This window comes from Alexandromys fortis, unplaced genomic scaffold (genome assembly GCF_014885135.2).
Source record: "Alexandromys fortis isolate MF-2015 unplaced genomic scaffold, M_Fortis_MF-2015_v1.1 scaffold_67, whole genome shotgun sequence".
NCBI lineage: Eukaryota > Metazoa > Chordata > Mammalia > Rodentia > Cricetidae > Alexandromys > Alexandromys fortis.
This window is the reverse complement of record NW_026067945.1, coordinates 1,926,319-1,949,774: the sequence shown is the minus strand read 5'-3', so window position 1 is coordinate 1,949,774 and position 23,456 is coordinate 1,926,319. Positions and strand designations below refer to the sequence as shown.

Below are 23,456 nucleotides of genomic sequence, written 5' to 3'. Positions count from 1 at the left end.
GTACGTCAGATAAACAAGATAGAACAAAACAGTAATTAAAAAATGAAGCAACCATCTCCCCCCACAACACAGGATCAAGAGAACAGAACTCCAACTTTGCCCCTCACATTTTCATTAGGGGTTTGCTGTGTAGCTTGTATCCATTACACTACTAACAGCCATTCTTTGTCACCCTAAATAATACTGTACCCTAAAGAGAAGGGGCAGGGCAGAGAAAATGCCAGGTCCGCCTTGGGCTTCAGTGCCAGGTCTGCTTTGGCCAAGGAATTACAGGGGAGTCAGCCATAGCTGTGCTCTCCTCGGTCCCCTCCCCGGCTAGTAAAGCCCAGGTGGCCACGGAGGGTGGAGCCCAGCCTGGGGCAGATGACCAATCTGGAAAGCTGTCCTGTAGACAGCGACAATACAGCTATTACCATGTCTGCTTACTTTGTGACTGGAACCAAAGATGTCTTAAAAAAAATTGTTTAAAAAAGGTAAAAAGGTAGAATTTGTGCAAAGTTAACAGTCACAACAAGCATTTACCAGAGTTACAGTGTGTGTGCCACAATAATACTTCTTAGGAATGTTCACGGTTTCTGCCATAGGACTACAGAGGAGGGAGGAGTTGTCTGGAAAAGAAATGTGTAAAACCAAAAACTCATTATGAAAGTTTTGTTCACCGGGTATGTTTCAAGTCAGGATTAAGCAAGATGTGTTCAAAGGCAAATATTAATCACATTTTTATTCAAAAAGCTTAATCTTAAAGGAGTCCTGTGTAAGAAAACCACTTGGAAAATATATCCTTGTATGGACTTCAAAAAACTCATCATACAAAAAAGTTTTTGAAAAATAAATTAGGCAATTAAAAATGTCCTTTCCAATGGGGCTGGAATCAGGCTGTCCTGGCAGAGCCGTTACTGCCGCTTTTGCTGTAACTGGGGTCATTCTTTTCCAGCCACATCTCGGCCAGCTGCTGTGTGGACCCATACGTCGATGCTTTTGACCCCAAGCACATTTTATACTGTTTGGGATCCAGATTGGGGTCACAGAAGACAGGGTGGTGGATGTGGACGACTCCAACCTCCTGGCTCCGGAATATCTTCAACCCGGCCTGGACAACCTTGTTAAAGAGGTCCACATCCTCTAGACCCCAGCCTTGGATGGAGACGTCAAAGCCTCCCACTCTCACAAGATCTCCCTTATAAATACAAGTAATGCCAAACCCATAGTTTCTCCAGAAGCCGGTTTTTTGAGTAAAGGCAAAATGGTTGTCACTGGGAACCTTCCCACTATAAACAATCTTTGGATCGTACTGGCTAAAAATGATTGGGAAATAGATCTGCTGACCCAGCACTGTGTTTGCCCGACACCGTTGTAGGAACTCCACAGTAAATACCAGGTCGACATCACAGAAGAAGAGCAAAGAGTCATTAGTAAACTGGGAAGATCCTACTTCTAGGGCCAGCGCTCTTGAAAACCCTCCGGACACAGGTAAAACCTGCATGTCAGCTTTAGGGTACTTGACTCGGTAATCTCTCATCAGTTCAACCTGTTTGGCCTTGTCGGGGTTGGAGTCAGAATTGAAGAGCAGAACAACGAGCTTGACGTTATGATTTGGAATGAGACATGTCTTCTCAAAGTTTCCCATGAACCTTGCAAACATGTCAAAGCGTCCAGACAAAGGGATCAGAATGTTTATCTTCTTTTCTTTGGGCTCTTTGTGCTCAATCTTGGACCCAGGTAGCTGGAAGGGAACGAGCTTCTTCAGGGAATTGGACAGGAAGGACAGGGACCCGGAGTCCTGGTTGATTCTGTCGGCCAGCTCCTGCGCATCCAGCTCCTCGTGCTCCACAAACTGGATCTTACTGAAGGTCTGCTGCAGGTACGCATGCCTCCTCACAGGGACTGTCATCTTCTTCCCTTTGTGCTTCTTATACAGGAGCAGCAGGTCCAGGATGTACTCGGCCCCGTACATGGGGTTCACGCGCCGGTAGCCATACTGGATCTCCTTGAAGTCGATGATGCGCCCTCGGGTCTTGGCGTTGGCGTTAATCATCTCCATCACCTGCATGACGATGTCGTCCAAGGCCTCCTTCTGTGCCGAGTCCATCCCTCTCCGGGGAGGCTGGCCGTCAGTGGCTGAATATAAGTATTTTCCAGTCAGAAACTCCCACTCCAGGATCTCCTCTCGCTGGCGGGCTTGAAAGCGCATAAAGGAGGGAGGGATGCCCAGCTGGAGGTCTTCCTTGTGGACCTCTGTGCTGCTGTACTTGCTCATCAGGACGATTTCCCGGTGCAACTGGATTGTGCGATGGCGCAGCTCGGCGATCTTGCGGCTGAGCATGTAACTGTGTAGCCTGTATTGGTAGGGTGGGTTTTTGTTGGGGTGTAAGGTGATTGCTCGGTGGATTTTACTGCTATGGAGATCTCTAATGTACCCTTTCTTGTTCTGTTCATAATTCTCGTAAAACAGCTGCTGCATCTGTTAAGGAAAGAAAAGACTCCTGGTTTAGCATTGCTCAAGTGTCGTCATTCCATCCTTTCATCTCCTCAAACAACCGCTAACTCTAAGGACGAATCTGAAAACAGAAGTGAATAGATACGAAAGGCTTATGAAACATTTCAATGAAATGCTGGGCAATGAATGGCTAAGGGCTAAAGACCCTGGCCAGAATTATGAGGGCCACGGCTATGGATCTGCAGAGCAGCCCTCTGCAGGTGGGGCATTTTATTTCTATTTCAACACCATCTCTGCTCGGGAAGCAGAGGCAGGTGTCTCTGTGAGTTTGAAGCCAGCCTGGTCTACAGAGCGAGTTCCAGGACAGCCAGGGCTACATAGAGAAACCCTGTCTTGAAAAGTCAAAGAGGAATACCATAACACAAAGTTAGAAGGTCCTTAAAGAAAACAAGCTAATAAAAATCTGTTATTAAAAAAAAATTGCAGAACCTTCTCTATATCCATACAACATTTAAAACTGATAGTTCCAGTTCCACTGTGGAGTCAGTCCTTATTCTTTGTTCAACAAAGCAGCTCGACCATTTTGGCTCCAGCAGAGGCATCTCCCTGCTCTAAGATACCTCAAGATCCCGTGCCATTCTGCTGTAAACCACACGGGCTAATTCCAAGGTCATGTTATTCCCAGGAACTTCTAGTGCAGCTGGGCACAGCCATCATCTACCCACATCTAATCTCCCATACAAATGCCTTCTAGAGGTCTCATTAGCAAGTATCCTTGTCCACCGCAACAAATGCCAACATCCTTGCTGGGCCCTTGTTCTTTCTGATTTCATTACTGCCCTCATTAAACACCGTACATCAGCAGACTATCACTGCTACAGATGACCAGTGTCTGGATCAGAGCTCCATTGCCCAAACTTTCTTAGCCTTTTGTTTTTTAAAGAAATGGGAAATGGTTTTAAAACAATGTTAAACTATCACAACTCCAGATAAAATAATTTAAATAATTTAATAATTTAAATAGGAGAGCTGTTCTTCAGAGGACTCGTTCAAATCTCAGCACCCACATGGCAGCTCACAACTATAACTCTAGTTCCAAAAATCTGACACCCTCACACAGACAAATGTGCACATAAAATTGAAAATAAAAAAGGATTTCAATAGCCACTCCACATTTAAAATATTCAAATTAATATTCTTATATAGCCATGGGCATTTCAATTCATGCTTCAAAGCAGAACTTTTTCAACTTTCTTCTTATTTATTCTTTGGGCCCTCACTGGGACTCCTCTTGGATATCCTGTTGTTGCCATGTGAAGTGGAGATCCTGCAGCTTTAGGTCTGCAGGACCAGCCCCTTCATGTGCTCCTGCAGATACTGGACGGGGTTAAGGCTGGGGGTGGGCCAACTCTTAGCCCTGGTTCTCTTATTTTTTGTTGTTTGTTTTTTTGAGACAGGGTTTTCCTGTGAAACAGTCCTGGCTGTACTGAAATTCACTTTGTAGATCAGGCTGGCCTCAAACTCACAGAGATCCACCAGCCTGTGCTTCCTGAGTGCTGGGATTAAAGGGGTGCCCTGGTTCCGGACCTGGGTGGTTAGTTGCAGGGCTAGTCAGCCCAGCAGTTCTCCCCTGTCCTCACAACCAGAGTGAGTCTTCCAGCACTGCCAGGTTAGCTCACCCCTTGCAGCAATAGGCAAGGGATAGGGAGGGCCAGTTCGGCTTTTAGGCTGTCTGGGTTGGCCCATTTCAAAGTCACCAAGAATTGAGCTTAGCCAAGTTAAACCAAATCTGCTGGTAGAACTTAAGTCCTCTATGTAGTAGAGCACACAAACCACTGGGCGACCACAAAGGTTTTGTGAGTGGAGGTTTGGAAAACCCTATCTACAGTCAGGAAACTGCACAGGCCCCATCTCTGCTCCTTACAAAGCCTGGTCTCTTAATTGGTCAGGGTAGACAACGCTGGGCTCACCTGCGCGTGTACACAGTGTACTGTTGGGCTTTGTTCATACCCACCCTCCAGCACCCTCCTCTTGTCCTCATCCAGCCCTGCTCCTCCTCCTTTCCTCAAGTGTATTACACCCTCTGCTTTCATGTCATCGGGAGGCCTTTTTCTTTAACCCAGATTCCATGTGAGAGGAAATGTACATGTGTCCTTTTCTCCTCTACCCCATCATCATTTGTAACTAAAGAAGCAATTATGGCCATGTTGTGTGGAATGAATTTTACACAGAACTATCTTCTAATGAAAAGTCCTATTCAGATGTGGCATCAAACGTTTACTCCACTCTTGTGGATGGCACTGTGCAGAGTGAGAATCCAAAAGGCCCAGCAAAGAAAAGGGATAAAGTGAATCCTGGCTTGCTGAAATGAGCACCAAGAACCCTAAGAAAGACATACATGAATCCACCTAGGAAAGGAAAAAAAGCACAAAATCTCCTGAGTAAATTGGGAGAGTGGGGGGCAGAGAGGAGGGTGGAAAGGGAGAAGAGAGAAAAGAAGGGGAGTGGGGAAAAATACATATAGCACATTCCTATCCAAACAATTAAAACGAGGATTTAAAAACTAAAAGGAAAAGAAAAAGAAAAGGGCACCTAGCAAGGGTCTTACCAGAACTCTGAGGATCCAATCCTCAGAGCTTCCCCAAGGCACCATGTCAGAACTCTAGTCAATATGGATCATGGAGCAACAGCAAACATTTCTATACGGTTAAATGACTCACGTTCTAGCACAAGGACTGCCAAAACAAAGCAAAACTGAGCACGAGCATACTGGGGTAAACGGGGTGGGGAGACTTGGGGGTGGGGAATACACGAATGGACAGGAAGGTGAACTCTAGTTCTTCTGCGGAGAACTGTCAAGTTAGGAAGTATAGTAGGGAGGGAGGGATAAAAAAGATAAAAAGAGAAAGGAAATCTATAGGTCAAATACTATGACCTAACAAGGTAATTTCTCACCAGGATTTTTACTGTAAAATCTCACTCTACATAAATACTTTGTGCTATTTTAGTTTATAGACTTTTTATCAAGTAGTATTATATCCTAATCTAAAACTAACCAACTGAAAAAAAGATAAAGATAGACAGAGGAGTTGCATCTTAAGACTTACTGAGTTAGGGCCCCGAGAGCACACCCCAGCTCTACTTCCATGCACAGTACACACTAGAGATATGCACCCCACTTTGTTTAGAAACAAGCATTTAGGAGCTGATTTTGCTGAAGCATTCTCTCCACTTGGCACCAGCAGGGGAACTGAAAGTATGTAGGGAATCTCTGCCTTGTCTTGTGTCTGTTAATCATCTCCTCAACCTTTCCTCTCCAGCTGCCTTGGAGTTCCACAACAGACCCACAGGGCAGACCCCACACCCTGCAGCAGAAGCAATGACCTTTCATGAAGCATTTTGTCCCCTCACACAATGTTTTCCTTCCTCTACTTGAACCCAGAGAAATGTCAGCACCCCAAAGAAGGACTGGGGGGGGGGTGTCCCTGAACTCCCCTTTCCATTTCAACAGTATGGCCACACCATGTAAGTCTTCTGCCTGTCTTTAATTGGCATATTGGAATAGGTGGCCAAACAGGTTGTAGAGGCTGCTAGAGCCCAGTGCTTGCCTCAAAAGCTCCCTTGACAATTTCACACATTAAAATCAGAACTACCAACAAATACTTCTATCGTTCGATGAGTTTTTATACCCTACACAGGATCACACATGCCCGTGTATGTGTGTGTATAATACATGTGTGCATGTGAATTATAATTCTGGATAGCTAAGTCTTGAGCATGATCCATAGGAGATTAATGTCTCCACCTGTCACCACCAATGCACTAGTCTAAAGGGGAAGGGTGGTTCTTATTTCAGTTACAATTCAAAAGCAGAAGTTCCTTTTCTAAGAAAAAATATTTTATGCTGTGTGTGCCTGAGTATATGTACCACGTGCATGAAATAGCCCTCAGAGATCAGAAGAGGTTATGAGCTGTCATGTGGTTGCTGGGAACCAAACATGGGTCTTCTGCAAAAGCAGTTAAGTGTTCTGTTCTGGATTTTATTTTATTATTATTTTTTTCCAACTCGACATAAGCTAGGGTCATTTGAGAAGATGGAACCTAAACTGCCCCAACACACTGGCCTATGGAAGCATTTTCTTAACTAGTGATTGATGCTGGAGGGCCCAGCCCATTATGGGTGGTGCCACCTGTGGTTAGGTGATCTTGGGGTATATATGAAAGTAGAACAAGCAAGCCATGGGAAGCAAGTCAGTAAGCAGCACTCCTCCATGGCCTCTGTATTGGTTTCTGCCTCCCAGTTCCTGCCTTGAGTTCCTGATTTGACTTTGCAGGTGATGAACTACAAACTAAGCTAAAATAAATCCTTTCTTCCCAAGTTGCTTTTGGTCTTGGTGTTTTGTCACAGCAACAGAAACCCTAGGACATGCTCGTAACCTCTACATCATCTCTACAGCTCCAAGAGTTCCTTGCTTTCACAAAAGATCAAAAGGAAAGGTGTAATAGAGTAAGTAAAATGCTGTGGATCCCCCAGTGGCTGCAGTGGCAGAAATGCTGCAGGTCCCAAAGCAGCTGCAGGGGGCAACGGGTTCCCAGAGCAGCCAGTCCCAGGCAGGGACAGCACAGTTCCTTGAGTGGCTGCAAGGGGCCATGACTCCCAGGCAGGGAGCCACGTGGTGGGAGATGATGGGGCAGCCAGTCTCATAAAGAGAGAGAGACAGACAGACAGGCATGCCATGAGACCACACCACAGGTCTCTAAAGGTGGCTGGCCCCGGGCAGGGGGCCACACGGTGGATGAGAGACCAGAGACATGGATAGGCTCACCATGCAGAATGAGGTTGAATATTTATTTAGTGGGTTATGGAGGAGAAAGGAAGAAGAGGAGGAGAGAGACAGAGACAAAGAGAGAGAGATAGAGAACAGAGAAGTGGGGGAAGAGACAGAAGCTGCCTCTTTGAGAGGGAGACAGAAAAGGAAGAGACTCAGGCTGCAAACAGGAAGGAAGATCTGCCTGCCTCAGTGGAGGGGCCAGTGGGCAGGGCTTGTCTCTTAAAGGGACAGGACAGATCATTACAAAAGGTTTTCAGAAGAAGAGAAGGAAGGATGGAGTGGGAGTCTGGTGGTGGTGGGCCAATTACAGCTTTAAATTCTGGGGCTGGAGGGGTGGCTTAGTGCATAAGAATGTGCACTGCATGCTGCATAGCCTACAACCTCCTGCAGCTCCAGCTTCAAGAGATCCAGGCCCTCCTTCTGGCCTACTCAGGCAACTGCACTCACGTGTGAATATACTCATACAAACACACATATATATGCAAAGTTAAAAAGAAATCTTAAAAAAAAAAAAAACCTTTCAATTTCAAGGTGTAGAATTCCCAGAGAAGCTATAAAAATGGCTTTCAAAACACAGGCAACCTGTGGAGGCCAAAGAGGCCAAGGTGGAGAGTTTGGGGCCTGTTTCTCTCAAAGGTCTGCTCTGGCAAGGCTATTGTCAACAGGTGTGGCTAATTGCCAGACCTTGTGCTCCAAGAATAGGGAAGTACTTGGTTTCTACATAAAACAAAAGCCTAAGGATCCAACTAAGTTCCAGTTCCCTTTACAGAAATAACTTGGGATTCCACCCAATGAGTGGTTTGCCTACCAAGTGTTTGGTCTAGGGCATGAGTCTAGGGCATGGGGGTGAATGTAGCCCACGGTTTCAATTTGTATGTTAATGCAGTCTTTTGTTTTACCTTTTCAGGTCAGGGGTATATTAAGCTGCTGGAAAATTAAACACGGGCAAATTTTCAGTACTCACTGGAATTTCTTCCCGATACTATCCTGTATGTTTCTGCTTTTTATTATTTTTATTCATGTCTTCATATTTCTTACTATATTTCTAAATTCCCACACCTCCACCTGGAGAAAGGTATTTTTGTTGAGGCTGGCACCTGACAGCAACCAAATCAAAACAACTTTTGAGAGTTTTATCTTACCCCTGTAATGGATTATTAAAAATTGTTGCGGATCCCTGAGTAGCTACAGGTCCCCCCAAGCAGTGGCAGGCAGTGGGTCATGTGGTGGCAGGCAGGAGGAGCGGTCCCAAGAGCAGGGACTGCACATGAGACCATGCCGCAAGTCTCTGAAGGTATCTTGACCCTGGGAGAGAGACTCCGAGCAGGAGAACCTATCCGAGTCACGGCATTAATGTAATGGATTATTAAAAATGCTGCAGATCCCTGGTGGTGGCAGGCAGCAGGCCCTGAGAGCAGCCAGTCCCAGGAAGGGACAGCGCACGAGACCAAGCAAGAGACAGAGACAAGATGGATAGGCACATTATGCAGTGAGGTTGCAGGCAGCGGGTCATGTGGTGGCAGGCAGGGGCAGCAGGTCCCAAGAGCCCGGGACTGCGTACAGGTCTCTGAAGATCAGCCTGTCTCAGCAGACGGGGGGGGGGGGGGGGGGGGGGGGGGGCCGGGGACACGTGGCTTGACTCTTAAGGAGACAGAACAGATCATTACAACCCCAACCAGAATGGCTGGAGGGGGTGTGGGGAAAGGAAATTCTCATTTGCCGTGGCAGGAGTGCAAACTGGTTTAGCTACTCTGGAAATGAGTTTGGAGGACCCTCAAAAACACTGGTTCTGAACCTGTGGGCTGCATCCCTTTTGAAAACCTCTATCTCCAAAACTATTTACATTACGATTCATTAGCAGTAGCAAAATTAGAGCTATGAAGTAGCAACGAAAATAACTTTATGGTTGGGGTTGCCACAAGATGAGGAACTGTATCACAGCATTAGAAAGGCTGAGAACCACTGCTCAAAAATCTAAAAATAAGCCTACCGTAAGCCCCAACTAACTATACCACTCCTAGGCATGTGCCCAAAAGATTCACATCCTACTCTACACATACACTTACTCAGCCATATTTCATGGTCACTCTATTCACAATAGCTAAGAATGGAAAAATCCACAATCCTTCAAAATCTACATGTACACATAGAATACAATTCAGCTGTAGAGAAAACTGCAAACATGAAACTTGCAGGTAAATGGATAGAACTAGAAAAGATCATATTGATTTGGGGGAAGATCCAAGGCCCTCCCTCCTATATCTAGGCTAGGCAAGGTATCCATCCAAAGAGAATAGGCTCCTAAAAAGCCAGAACAAGCAGTAGGGATAAATCCTGGTGCCACTGTCAGTGATCCCTCAGTCTGCCCCAGCCATACAACTGTCACCCACATTCAGATGGTCTGTGTGGCCCTATGCTTGTTCCTTCCCTGTTCATCTGGAGTATGTGAGCTCTCATTAGCTCAGTAAACTGTTTCAGTGGGTGTATCCATCATGGTCTTGACCTCTTTGCTCATATTTTCATTCCTCCCACTCTTCAACTCGATGTTGGGAGCTCAGTCCGGTGCTTCACTGTGTGTCTCTGCCTCTGTTCCCATCAGTTGCTGGATGAATGTTCTATGGTAATATTTAAGATATTCATCAAGGCTAATTTGGGCACCCTCTCCTCTATTGCTTAAGGTCTTCGCTGGGGTCATCCTTGTAGATTCCTGGGAATTTCTCTAGGTAGATGGGGGGTAGGGTGGGAGGAATGGGAGTAGGGAAGGGAGTGGGAACTGGAATTGGTATGTTAAATAAAAAATGATAGGTTTTTTCTTTTTTATAAAATAAAAATTAATTAATTAAAAAAGAGGGGAAAAGTCATATTAAGTAAGACAATCCAGACACAGATGATGTGGGAGTGTCATCTATCTGTTGCTTTCATTGGTTAATTAATAAAGAAACTGCTTGGCTTTTGATAGGCCAGCCCTTAGGTGGGTGGAGTAGACAGAACAGAATTCTGGGAGAAAAAAGCTGAGTCAGGCAGTCGCCATGATTCTCCCACCAACACAGACGCAGGTTAAGATCTTTCCTGGTAAGCCACACTCGTGGTGCTACACAGATTACTAAATAGGGGTTAATCAAGATGTGAGAATTAGCCAATAAGAGGCTGGAACTAATGGGCCAGGCGGTGTTTAAAAGAATACAGTTTCTGTGTAATTATTTCGGGGCAAAAGCTAGCCATGCGGGTGCCAGGGAGGCTGGAATGCAGCTCACCACTCCACCTTCAACATACAGAAAGACAAACACTCCATGTTCTATCTCATTTGCTGCTCCTAGATCTGAGTCTTCATGTGAAGTATCTATGGTAGCTACAAAAACTAGAAAGTAAAAGGGAGGTGGGGGTGAGAAAGCAACAGTGAGTAGATTAGCAGGGCACAAGTGATCTGAAGGGGGAAACAGGAAAAACTGACAAGGAAGGGATACTGACATGGAAGGAAGAGGGCAACATAATAGTAAAGATGTCTGAAAAAGTCGTAAGGAATCATACCTAAAATTACTTATAAAACATGTAAGTCTGTACAGAGAGAGAGAGAGAGAGAGAGAGAGAGAGAGAGAGAGAGAGAGAGAGACTGAATAAATGAAATGTTTCCATCTGGGCCCGACAGTGTTCCCCTTAAAGACCATAGACTTTAAGGACCATAGACTATATTACAAAATCCCAACACCAAGCATAAGAGCCCCCGCCCTCCACACACACCTGCTTCGAGCTGTTGCCCTTGGTTGCCTCCCAAAGGCTGACACTAAGTCCATTTTGCTCAAGATACCATGCACTTTGGACACAGGATCTGGAGGTAGGAAGCTTCCACAGGAGGGAAGAAACCAAAAGTCATATCCAGTTATGAGCCTATGAACTAAAACAATAACCAGCATGTCTCAATAGCCCTAAGGTGCAATATGGCACACAAACCTTGGGTAACCAAGAGCTCTCTAATTGGATTTCAGGCCTACTCAACAAGAGAGAAAGCATGCTTAGTAGTGGAAACCTAGCCAAGTACCCTAAGGCTAGTGAAGTCATGGATCTTGGAAGAAAACCTATTAAGTACCTTTCGACTAAACCAGCACAATCCCTAACATCATCCTAAATATGTCTTTATACCCACAGATAAGTGTAGTCCTCTCCCCTCATGAAGAAAACCTCTCTTTGCAACAGGTAGTGTCCACTACAGAAAAACAAAACCAATCAAAATGCAGAGAAGAAATGGCCATTGGGTATCCTGCCCAACTGGTGCATCTACAGCACAACTCTTGTACCCAAGGCTCAATTATGGCAGGAGGTGTGAAAATAGTCCAAGAGTCAAAGAAACAGAAAGTTTGCTGTGAGATTTTATCTCACAGAAATGTCAGAAGTTACACCCATAAAGTCTCATCAGCACTGGCTGCCTAAACAAGACCTGAGTAAGAACAGCACCAACAGACAGGCAGACTGATGTGGAAGGAGGAAAGCTCAGGAGGCCTCAGCCCTACACAAAGAACTACAGACAACTAAGAATGCGGAGAATGGAAGGAATAGTCTTCTCCAGAGAAAAGCCTCCAAATTGATTATCTAATACCAAATGGTCAGCCCAGAGATCACATATGTACAAGTAACATTATACAGACCAAACAGACTGTATTTATATATTTAAGGATATAAAAGCGAGTTATGGGAAGGGCTGGATGGAGGAGAGTGAAAAGGAGAAATGGCATAATTATATTTTAATTTCAAATATACGTGTGTGTATACATGCATGAGTGTGTGTGTGTGTGTGTGTGTGTGTATTAAGAAACAAAAAATGCAGGCAACTGACAAAGGCACAAAGGCAACCTACAAGGGCACCACACCAGAAAATAAAGAAATCCAACAAATACTGGAACTGGACATTCACATAGACAAAACAACTAGCTACTCTTCACAAAAAGTAATTCAAAACAGATCACAGCCCTAAAAGAAAAATATAAAACTACAAAATGACATAAGAAATTCTAGATGACTCAGCAATGACCAATTGGATAGAATACAACCCTTGATAAGAAAGAATCGATAAACTAGATTTTATAAAGTCAGAAACTTCTATCCTAAAAAGACAATATCAGCCTGGATCTCTGTGAGCCAGTCTGGTTTATACAGTGAGTTCCAGGCTAGCCAGAGCTACATAGTAAGACAAGTAAGTCAGAACAGAGAAAATATCTGAATAAAAATTACCTGTCCAAGTCCCAAACACTCAGGGATCCTTAAGTTTGACAAAAAACCAACTCTAAAGTAGTTAAAGATGACATATCAGACACAAAAAGATTCCTATGTCAATAGGAATATACACATCAGAACACTGAGACGGCCAAGCGTGGTGGGCACAGGTCTGTGACCTTGAGAATGAGTGGTATACTAATTAGAAGGAAGGTCACCCCTGAATAATCGCTCAATACAGCCTTTCCTTCCTTTGGTTTTACAGGGGACAACCTTTTGGCACTGACTGTTGGCCCTGTTATCATTCAGAAGGTTATTTAAAAAAAAAAAAGGTCATTACCACTCCCTCACTCCAACTGGACTTACAAATGATGCTACTCTATAAAGACACCGTAACAAGTGACACTTCTTGGGACCTACATCCAACACTTGCTACCATGTATTAACAACCACCTATGAGGTATATACCTGACTGCCCATGTTTTACATGATGGGTGTGCTACGTCTAGGTTCACCCTTGAACACAGCCACAGTTACTGCCTGATTTGGTCAGGGCTGGCCCTTGAAATCAGGACATATTTAACCATGTCTCCAGACCTGGGTTCACCTAGAGGACAGGAAGTGAGGGCCTGCTCGCCAAGAACTCCTATAATAATTAGTAGTATTTCAGACAGTGACTAGAGCTCTGAAGAACTATAAAGAAATAAAAGCCGTAGCAAAGATGGGTACAGTCCGAGAAGGCAGGCTGAACTCTAAACAGAGATCTACCGGCAGTGAGGGGGAGGGAGTGAAAAGATGGGCATTCATATATTCATGTCTGCATAACAGTACTTCCAGCAGCAAAGAGTAGACAGGGCTAGCCTCCACACTGACTTGACCACATACTTGTGTAGCAAGCAGCCACAAAAAAAGTACCAAGGCGGTAAGTCTCCTTGCACGGGGTCACCGTGAGGCTCCAGACAAGACACATACAGATTTTAACAGTATCATCAGTTTAGGATTTCAGTTAGGAATGCTACTTAAAATTTTCCAAACAAACGTTTATCAACTCCAAGGAACTTGAAGTTTAAGAAGGATTGAAAAGCAACCTATGGGATGTGTAGCAAAACATTCCCAGCATTAAACAGAGCTAGTCTTCTATGCTGGAGGAGCTATGCCTTCAAGCCTTCCTTTCCTAGGAAAATCTATTCTGCTCTGTGTGTGGGCAGGCCAGAGTCTCAGCAACCAAGGACCCCTGGAAGAAGGAACGTAATGACGAGAACAGCTTCCTTCCTGGCACTTACTGCAGTCAGTTGCCCGCCTAGGCCAGAACCAGAGACTACGCTGCACTACATGCAAATGAGAGTAACTCAAAAGCACCAAGCCATTTGCCCTCTGTGGTAATGGAGTCTTCCACGGGGAAGTCATTATTCAGAGTATTAATCTTTAAATGAGAAAGAGAGCAAATGGGCAACTAATATTTTATTAACAATGCAGGAACCGTGCCAAGTGCTTCTAACCTAAAGCACAATGTCCATTCCCGGTAAGCCCATCTCACCTCAATTACAGGTCGTTCTGTTCGTTTCGTACCTTGATCACTGTACACACACATCTTAAGTAGGTACTTCACCCAAGAAACAGTACGGTAAGCTTGAAGACTCTTTTAAGTATTTTAACTCTGTATTTCAGTATCCTGTTTAAGCTCTACCTTCCATATAACTTTAATCTCTGAATTACATGGTCAGAACAACTATCTAGCTACCCATTTTGGCCTTAACGTCCTGTTTAGATGTTGGTACTGTGTGCCATGTGTGAGTGCACTGGGGGAAGGGCAACAGAGAACTGTGAAGAGTGGGAGGGTAAACAACAGCAACTTAAAAAGTCAAAATCCTATTCTAACACACTTCTGGAAGGGGGGGCTGATAGGACAGAGACTCTCATGTACTTCCTTCCACAGAGTTCAGAAACTAAAGTCACACTAAACTAAAGCCGGCTTCACAACACCAAAACGGGACTCCATGAGTGAAGTGTGTTTTGTTTTGTTTTAAAAAAGTTTTGTTTATTTTATGTGTGTGTGAGTACATACATATATGTTTGTACACCACATGTATGGGTGGTATCTATGGAGACCAGGAGCATGAACTAAACTTAAGTGCTGAGGCATATATACAACCTTGGCAGTGTTTTGAAGTTGATGACTGTAAGGCACGTGATTTTTAGCATGCATCTGTAGGAATAGTTACATCATTTATAATGCTAAGTGGTGAGATGGCTCCGTGGGCCCCGATACGAGAGAACTGACTCCTGCAAACTGTCTTCTGACCTCCACATATGTGATATGACAGGCACATGAAGGCAAACACTAAAACACATAAAGTAAAAATTAATCTTTAGAATTTTTAATGAAAGTACATACCAATATTAAAACAAAAAAAAAAACCCAACAACAATTCCATTATGCAAACTATTGCAGTGTTCAACCATGACATTCTCCTTCTGACCACCTTAATGTCCTGAAACAACAGTCACTCCCTCAGGAAGTGCTGGCTATATAAAAAGATACACTAAAATTATAAGGTATAAGAATAGTGAGAAATTCACAGAAGTGAGACAACTTAAATATTAATGGCAAAGAAGTAAATTATGCATCAGCCAAAGACTAGGACATTTTCTTTCATGAAAAACGGTGAAAAGCAGGGTAACAGCAACAGAAAACCATACAGGCTCAAATTCCGTCTTCAGGCATCTTGACTTCGCTAGTCAATATCAGTTATGCATAGATATAAAAGCAGAGCTGAGAATGGTGCCTCATTTCTGTCATCCCAGCAGGATGCTTCGGCACATGAATGCCATGCATTTGAAGCCAGCATGGGCTACACACTGAGCCCTGGGTTTCTCTGGGGGCCCTTTGAAGAGACACACAGGTAGCTGAACGAAGACAGGGAAGATTCATTCATATTAACCCAATGAGAGATGAAAAGGTGACTTACTAAAAGATATTGAAGAAACTCAGAAAATCATTAGGATACATCTTTAAAAACGTATATTCCATCAAACTGGAAAAATCTAGACCAAGGAAATTTAGACTTCTTTGATGAAAATGTTAAAAACTGAAGAAAGAAACTGAAAAAAAAAAAAAAACCACGAGAAAATGCGAAGATCTCCCATACCCATGGACTGGAAAAACTAGCGTATTTTTAAAAGATTTTTAAAAAATTATGTGTCTATGTGCACATGATATAAACAACAGTCAATTCATGTTTACCAACAGAAAAGCAAAAGGCAAATATTAACTTCAGAAATACCAGACCTAACCAGAATTACAACTTGAAAGTAACGACTATTATTACTTTAGGATCCACTTAATGACATCATAACTGATAAAAGCCACCACACCAGAATGAGTAACGGTATTCTAGATTCATGACGATGGACTACACAGCCACTACACCAGAATGAGTAACGATATTCTAAATCCATGACGATGAACTACACAGCAGTGAACTAGCACAAGCAGGACGCCGTGATCCACGTGCAAATGCCTTGGCTTCTCTTCAAGGGTCTTTGTCACACACACTGGATGTATGTGACCCTGGCACCTCAACAGTGAACCACCAAGATGAAAAGGAACACAGCATATTCATATTTACTTATTTCCATCTTTGATTTACCTAAGTATGTACCTATGTAAATAACCCTGAGCCGATTTTGCTTTATATCTTCTTAAAGAAGGTGGGAAAGATCCAATTTGAGATTTCCCCTCAAATCACTGACAAGGTGACTGCAGGTCAAGCGAAATGACTTCTTTCTTTTAAGGGTGGTGGACCAACAGTCCGCCACTTCCAACCCTCCCAAATACAGGCTCCACCACAAATGCACTCCCAAACTCTGCTACAGGCCTAACAAAAACTTACAGGGCTGCCCTGCGAAGAACACTCCCATCTGGACTGATGGGCCAGCTACACTATGATAGCATTCCCAAGTTGTTAGATCTGTTATTAAGGTCAGATTCACTTTCCAGAACAGAAAAATTTAGGTCACAAATATAAGGATAATTCCAAATTATGCTATTTATAACACCAAATTATAAATCTATGTTAAAATCATAACACACAAAACAAAACTACAAATAGAATATATGGATGACTGGCTTCTAACAACCCAGGCTTCTCCCTTGATGGAAGTGCTATAAGTCTATTCTAAAATTAGGATCTTTTAAGCTCGAAAGCCAATTAAACTGCACTGTTCTACTGTGCTAAGTACCTGACCTCAGTATACTGCTGTAAACTGTGACATCCAAGTGATCTGCCCTTGCAACCTAAGGGAATAAAACTCTAATACACAAACAAACACACAACCCCCCCCCCCACAGGCTGTTTAGGATATTTATAGACTGTGACCTCACAGCCAAGGTCTGTCCTCCACCCTCTGTTAGGTGTGAGCAAATATGCAAGTCTTCTCCAGGGGAGTATGACATCTTTCACCCGTGCCCCTCCAACCCTGCTCCTCTCCTGGACCGCAGACTGAGCACAGCAGCCATGCCATCCTTCCCCACCAAGAGCAATGTCACGGGAGGTAGCAAAGAACTCTGTGGCATACATTCAATCTTCTTTGGTTCCGTGAATAAAAAGCCGTTTCGAAAAACTAAAAACAGACATAGCACTCCTAAAAGTAGAACCCTCGGAGACCTCAAAGAGCCCAGCATGTTCACTGTATCCCTGCTTCTAACCAGTATTACAGCTGCATCGGCATCTTATAAACCACAAAGCTGAGAAGCGCCATTCTGAATAAGATACAAGAAAGTAACTTCACACAGCATATTGTCGGTACCCGCCATATGCCTGACACAGTGTGTGGTTAAGCCACACCCATGGCATGGAAGAAGTATCTTAATTTCAAGCTCTCATGATATTTATTCAGGCAGTAATGATCATCTAGGCAGAATAAGAGAAAAGCAGTCATTACATGAGGTCATTTCATGAACCAAAATTATTTTTATTTCATTTTTATAACTATCAGGATAAAAAAAGAAGTCTTTACACAATGATATTGGCTATACACAGGAGTACTTGGGTTCACGGTGCCATTACACTCAACAGATACTACACAGAATGAGAAGCTGGAGCCAGCTCTGCTTCTCAAGTGTGTGTGTTTCTGTCCAAGTTTCCCTACCAACATGGTCTCAGTTTAAGCTAAATTAAAAACATATTCAGAGGTTACAGTTTGGGGCAAAGTACAGTATGAACTCCAGTCTGTTCCACTCTAATGAAGACACCTGGCTGCTTTGTGCCTTTCCTGCCCCCAGGATCAGTGAGGGTCCACCCACTGGGAATGCAACTGGGTCTTTCCCACAAACACCTCCTGTAGCCTGTGAATAAGGCTGACCTCCTCACTTCTCAACTGTATGCTGTACAGACTTCCTCTGTCCTTCCCACCTTAGCTTTGGCCTCTTCTGAAGCTGGCAGAGAATTCTTCTGATACAGGAGCCTAGCCATATTGCTGACATGCAAAGAAAAACTTAATCTACCCAAACCATGGAAATCCCTGGAAAACTCAGTTCAGTTAAGAAAATAATGAAAGGAATGGAAGTATGGGAATCAGGGTTCCCTAGGAGTCCATGGCCAGCCTGGACATCACAGCAAACCCTGCACTCTGCTCCCCAAGACAATGCTTAAGAACAGGTGGGAGTCGGTGGGCAGCCCCAGCATACTCCGCAGTGTCCTTCAGTGCCAATCTGACCCAGCTGGTGACAAACATAAGCTAGCCACTGGGGAGGTGGGAGAGGAGACAGAAGAGCCAAGTCTTAGCAAAGGCTGGAGTTTTGGATGCAGGCTATCAGAAGCCGTAGGAAGAAGCACAGAGAGGCCGTCCCTGGAAGGGTCCGGAGCCCTGGCTGATAGGAGCTACCCTGGTCCCTTTCTAACCTTCTTAGCCTGTGTAACTGCAAATAGGCCAGGAGCTACCCTGGTCCCTTTCTAACCTTCTTAGCCTGTGTAACTGCAAATAGGCCAGAAGAAAGGAAGAAAAATGAATATTGTGTCACTAGCCACCTTTCCTGAACTGTGCCCAAGACAGGATGGGAGGTTGTTTCTATGTCCTCCTCATTGCGGAACAAGTAGGAGTTGGAGCAATGCCAAGTCAGAGCAAGCCAGTCAGGGAAGGATTCGACATACATATCCCTTAGCTGTTGAGGTCAACCCTTGGACCTCTGAACATGCTTCAGCAACTTTTAATCTGAGCTCATGTAATCAACCAGCTTGTCATTAGCTTCAGCAACACCAGGATGCCAGTGGCATGTTCACATCACCGAGTATGCCAGGGAGGGAGGAAGCAGCAGAGTTTGTAAGGCACTGGGTGTCGGACTCAGCAACACTGTCCAGAGGGGGCGACTTGGAACAAAGCTGACCACTGCAGCACACACTAGTGTGCAAGAGATGCAGGATTCCAGTGGAGGGATGCTTAATTTTAAAAAGATGGATCTAAAAATACTAGCTTGTATACTTTAAATAAAGTAAGGCACTCTCTAAAAAGCCACATAAAAATACTGAATAATTTAAAATACAGTAATACTTAAAATAATAAAGAAACTATTAGAAAAAAGTGTAAGTGAGATAAATTGTTTTGGGCAGCTTTAAAAACAAAACAAAAACTTACCACAAACCAACTATAAAACTATAAATTGGGGGCTGGAGAGATGGCTCAGAGGTTAAGAGCATTGCCTGCTCTTCCAAAGGTCCTGAGTTCAATTCCCAGCAACCACATGGTGGCTCACAACCATCTGTAAGGAAGTCTGGTGCCCTCTTCTGGCCTGCAGGCATACGCACAGACATAATATTGTATATATAATAAATAAATATTTTAAAAAAAACTATAAATTGGGTATTGGGGCAAATACCATTTGTCTTTGGGCTTTAAATAGGACAGAATTTAATTCATGTTTTTCATTTAAATTCATTTCTAAATCAATATATATAGAATAATATACACACACACACACACGCCACGGTTTTGATAATACAGTGTGCAATATACTCAGGTTACAATGTTTACAACTAGGTTAAATATATCTCCTCAAACACACCCTTATGGTACAAACATTCAGCATTTTGTTCAGCCTTCTAGAGTCCACTTTCTTACATGCATTTCTACCACCTAGACTGTCACTTGCTTCTGAAATAAAACTAGCATTCTCCTCACTCCTTCTTAGTTATCACTCTAAGAAAGCACCTCAGCTGGATACTTATAAAAACAGGATTCAGCTCACAAGGTTGGAGGCTCTGCAGAGGGTCCCGACCTGCTCACTTTCTGGTGGAGGGTTGTCAATGGCAGGGGAAATATCAAAGCTGGGGAAGGGGCCAGGCCAGTGATTTCCCAGTAAGCCCCCACCTCTCAAAGTTCTTTCACATCTCAACATCGCTGGCCCTGATGTGCAACACATTAACCCACAGAAGCACCTGTTATAAAAATGAAAAGTATGCGACAATAAGGTTCAATAAGAGTTTCTGAAGTAAATGAAACGAGAATAACACAGATCAATTCTATTACCAATTGTTTTTAAGTAGAATGTGCTAGTAGTTTACAGAAGCCACAGCCCCTTAAACTGGAGGGTGGTGCAGAGTATACAATGCAAAACAAGTGCTCAGATTGTATTCAATATTCCCTGTCCCCACTCCTGACAGGCCATGTGCATTTTCCCTTTGGGCCACCTGATGCAGCTGAGGCCACACACTGAAGAGACACTACTCTACTTCAATATAATTGCTTCAAGTTTATAAGACATCCAAGTAATTCTAAGAAAGAGAACAATTATCAACGGGTGATAAAATTGGATGACAATGAGGAGAAACTATATAAGATATTTACTAATTAAACAAGGAGAGAGACATCTAAAGTGGAGAGATCTGGCGATGCTCAGCCCCACACAGACAGGACAGCAGCCATGTGCTCCTGGTGTGATGCTCCGAGAACAGAAGACCATCACTCAATATGGAGAAACAGAAATCTAAATTTAGGAATGTTCTGCAAAATACGTTTCCAGTACCTTTTAGGGGGTGGGGGTGGGACAGGCTGGCCTGGAACTAGTGCTCCCTCTGCCTGAGACCCCCTAAGTGCTGCAATTCTAGTAATCATGCGCCACCAAGGCAGCCTCACCTGTAATTCTTAATATAAAGTTCAGACAACAAAATCAAGGTCAAAACTTAGGATGCTTTGAAGCATACCAGCTACATACTTCATGGGACCTGGATTCCAGGCAGCATTCTGAAAAACCTTTATTTGCTGAGAGATGCTATTGGGATAACTGATGAAATATGAATACAGTCTGTGGATTAGATAATAGAGCAATGTTAATGTCCCAGTTTTGATTACTGTACTGCGTTTATGTCATTGAGTTATTTAAGGGCAAAACCAAGCAATATTTAAATCTGTAACTGACATGAAGGTCAAGAAAAAAAAAACCTAAAGCATGAAAAAGTTAATGTGCTAAGAGTCTGCAATCAGGTACCTAGGGAAACGGTTTAGAGGTGCCATTTTCTGTTAAACTTTAGTGATTTCAAAATCTTAAAATTTTACAAAGAAAAGAGAAGTCAAAAGTGACTATCAGGGAGCTGCAGTGACAGTTCAAGAGTCAAGAGAACACTGCTCTTGCGCAAGACCCAGCACCCACATCAGGCAGCTCACAGGCTGGCAACTCCAACTCCCAGGGGATCTGATGCTCTCTTGCCTGTGAGGGCACATGCATGCATGTAGTGCATACAGACATAACAAGACAGATTACACACACACACACACACACACACACACACACACACACACACACACACACAGAGAGAAAGAGAGAGAGAGAGAGAAATGACCTAGAGAAGCTACACATACTGCCATTCAGAAACATCACTGCCTTTTGCAGTTTTACCTTCCTCCACCAGACAGCAATCATGACCAGACTTCTTAAAGGTTCTTAAACTTTTCAAAGAGATTTCCAGAAACATAAAGCAACAAGTTTTTGATCTGTAATCTGTTTTACTACACTTAAAGTTTGAAATTCTGTCTTTTGGGTCTCTTTTCCTCCTCCTCTTTTAAAAATGAAATCAATGTGGTAATATCTCAGTATGTGCTTTGAGGTTTCCTGGACAAAAACCATTACTATTTCTGTCCCTAATTCATTCTCTTGCTTGCCATTCTGTGGGTATGACATCAATTTATTATAGCCAATAATTTACTGTGCCTTCTAGTCACCAGATTACCACCACATGCACATCAGAGGAAAAAATGAGTATATGCAAGTAAAGTCAGTATGCCCGTCAGCCTGGCCTTTATTCATTTCCTTCAATACATACATATTTACTATCAACCTGCAAAGACTGTACAGAGCTTCCCGATGTAGCGGAGAAAACACAGCTCCCCCAGGTTCTTATAGCTCCTATCAGAAAATTCAGTTAGTGCTCTAACCTGGAGAGCACTGAGACAGAACAGAATGGGCCCAGAGTTCTGTGTTCGTCTCTCATCAGCATTTAGCATTTAATACAAACACACAAAGTTATTTGGCTCGAGTAAACAACGTCCATTTTGGAGATGGTTTAAAAATGTTCCACCTCCTGTGTTCCTAGTAAGGTTATTATTTTTTAAGTACCAATAAGTACCATGTTGCTTCCTTAAAACAATTACATCAACATTTTGATACATATCACATAATATTTGCATTGAGAACTCAGGCCATACAAGCAGGTACAGTTCCTGTTTCACCATGTTGAACTAGACAGGCAAGGAAAAACTGAACAGATTTCAAATCGATAGGGCTAATTCCCAGGGATGTGTTTCTCAAGGGTCACATGATCCACTGAAAGAAGGACCTGAGCCAATGAGACCAGGTGGAGGATGCCAGAGACATTCCTGGCCACCAGAACCAAGTTCTCATCTCTTAATTCAGCAACAGGGATGCTAAGGACCACTCCTGCTCAGGGATACAGCCACTACTGAGCCTGCTTCCTGTGAGATTGTTTTGGAAAGAAGCAAGCAGTAAACCATGGGGCTAGAGTGCAAACAGATGCAGCAGTGTTGGAGTACATAAAGGAAATGGCACAGAGGAAAAGCTGCCTATCAGCTGTGAGAAAATACACCATTTTCTGGATTTCATCCCACACAAAACCACTACTATGGTCGAGAGAATAGAGTAAATGTCCGTGGTTTGGGGGCATAGCCAAAGCAGTGTTCCAGTAAAGACAGAAGGTTTTCTTTTCCTTTTCCCATATTTACGCCTATAAATACAAGTAAGTGTGTGTGAATGTGTGAAGCTCCATTTTAAACATGTTCTTCCCACTCCCAAACTTCAGGTAGAAATTACAGCTTGGGCATGTCCAACATCTATTCATGTCATGCAGAGACCTGATTCCAAATAAAAATTTTACTTAAGAAAAACCAAACTGCCCCAAACAGAAAACAGCATGAAAATCGGGAAAGCTTCCAAGACATCTGATACAAATCTGTGTATTTCTTACAAAGGTTCTATCCCCAACAAATATGTTTATGTTAACACAACATCTACCATCAAAAAGAAACTACTCACTACCTAGCGTAGGACTACAAGGCTTTTCCTCTACAGCAAATGGCTTCAAAAGGAAATGTTGAATCATACAAAGCCTGAAAAAGCAGGACTAGTTTTATCTCTTAATTAACCACTGGCTCGAATTGTCAGAGAACAGCTCATGATGCTGGCTGCCAACAATACTTCCATTTATATAATATTTCATTTCAGCGTTGGCAGAGCATCTTCTTAAAATTCAAGAGACCTTTATTGCATTCTCTGTACATGAAGTTTATCAAGCATTGGGTATCATGGAGCTGGAGAGATTGCTCAGCAGTTAGGAGATCTTACTATTCTTGCTGAGGACCCAAGTTCAATCCCCAGCACCCACATCTGGCAGCTCACAACCACCTGTAACTCCAGATCCAGAATGTCCAACAGTCTCTTCTAGCATCTGCAGGCAGCTGCACTGATGTGCAGAACC

General features: G+C 43.4%; 1 protein-coding gene across 1 annotated transcript in view; it reads right to left on the bottom strand.

Annotated features, from left to right (window-relative positions):
• Positions 1–686: 686 nt before the first annotated feature.
• Positions 687–23,456, bottom strand: part of Chsy1 (chondroitin sulfate synthase 1) — a 56,906-nt gene continuing 34,136 nt past the window's right edge. The window contains exon 3 of the mRNA XM_050149182.1: positions 687–2,461. Within this exon, the coding sequence (XP_050005139.1) occupies positions 872–2,461 (1,590 nt within the window). The 3' untranslated portion in view covers positions 687–871. The remainder of the gene's footprint in view (positions 2,462–23,456) is intronic.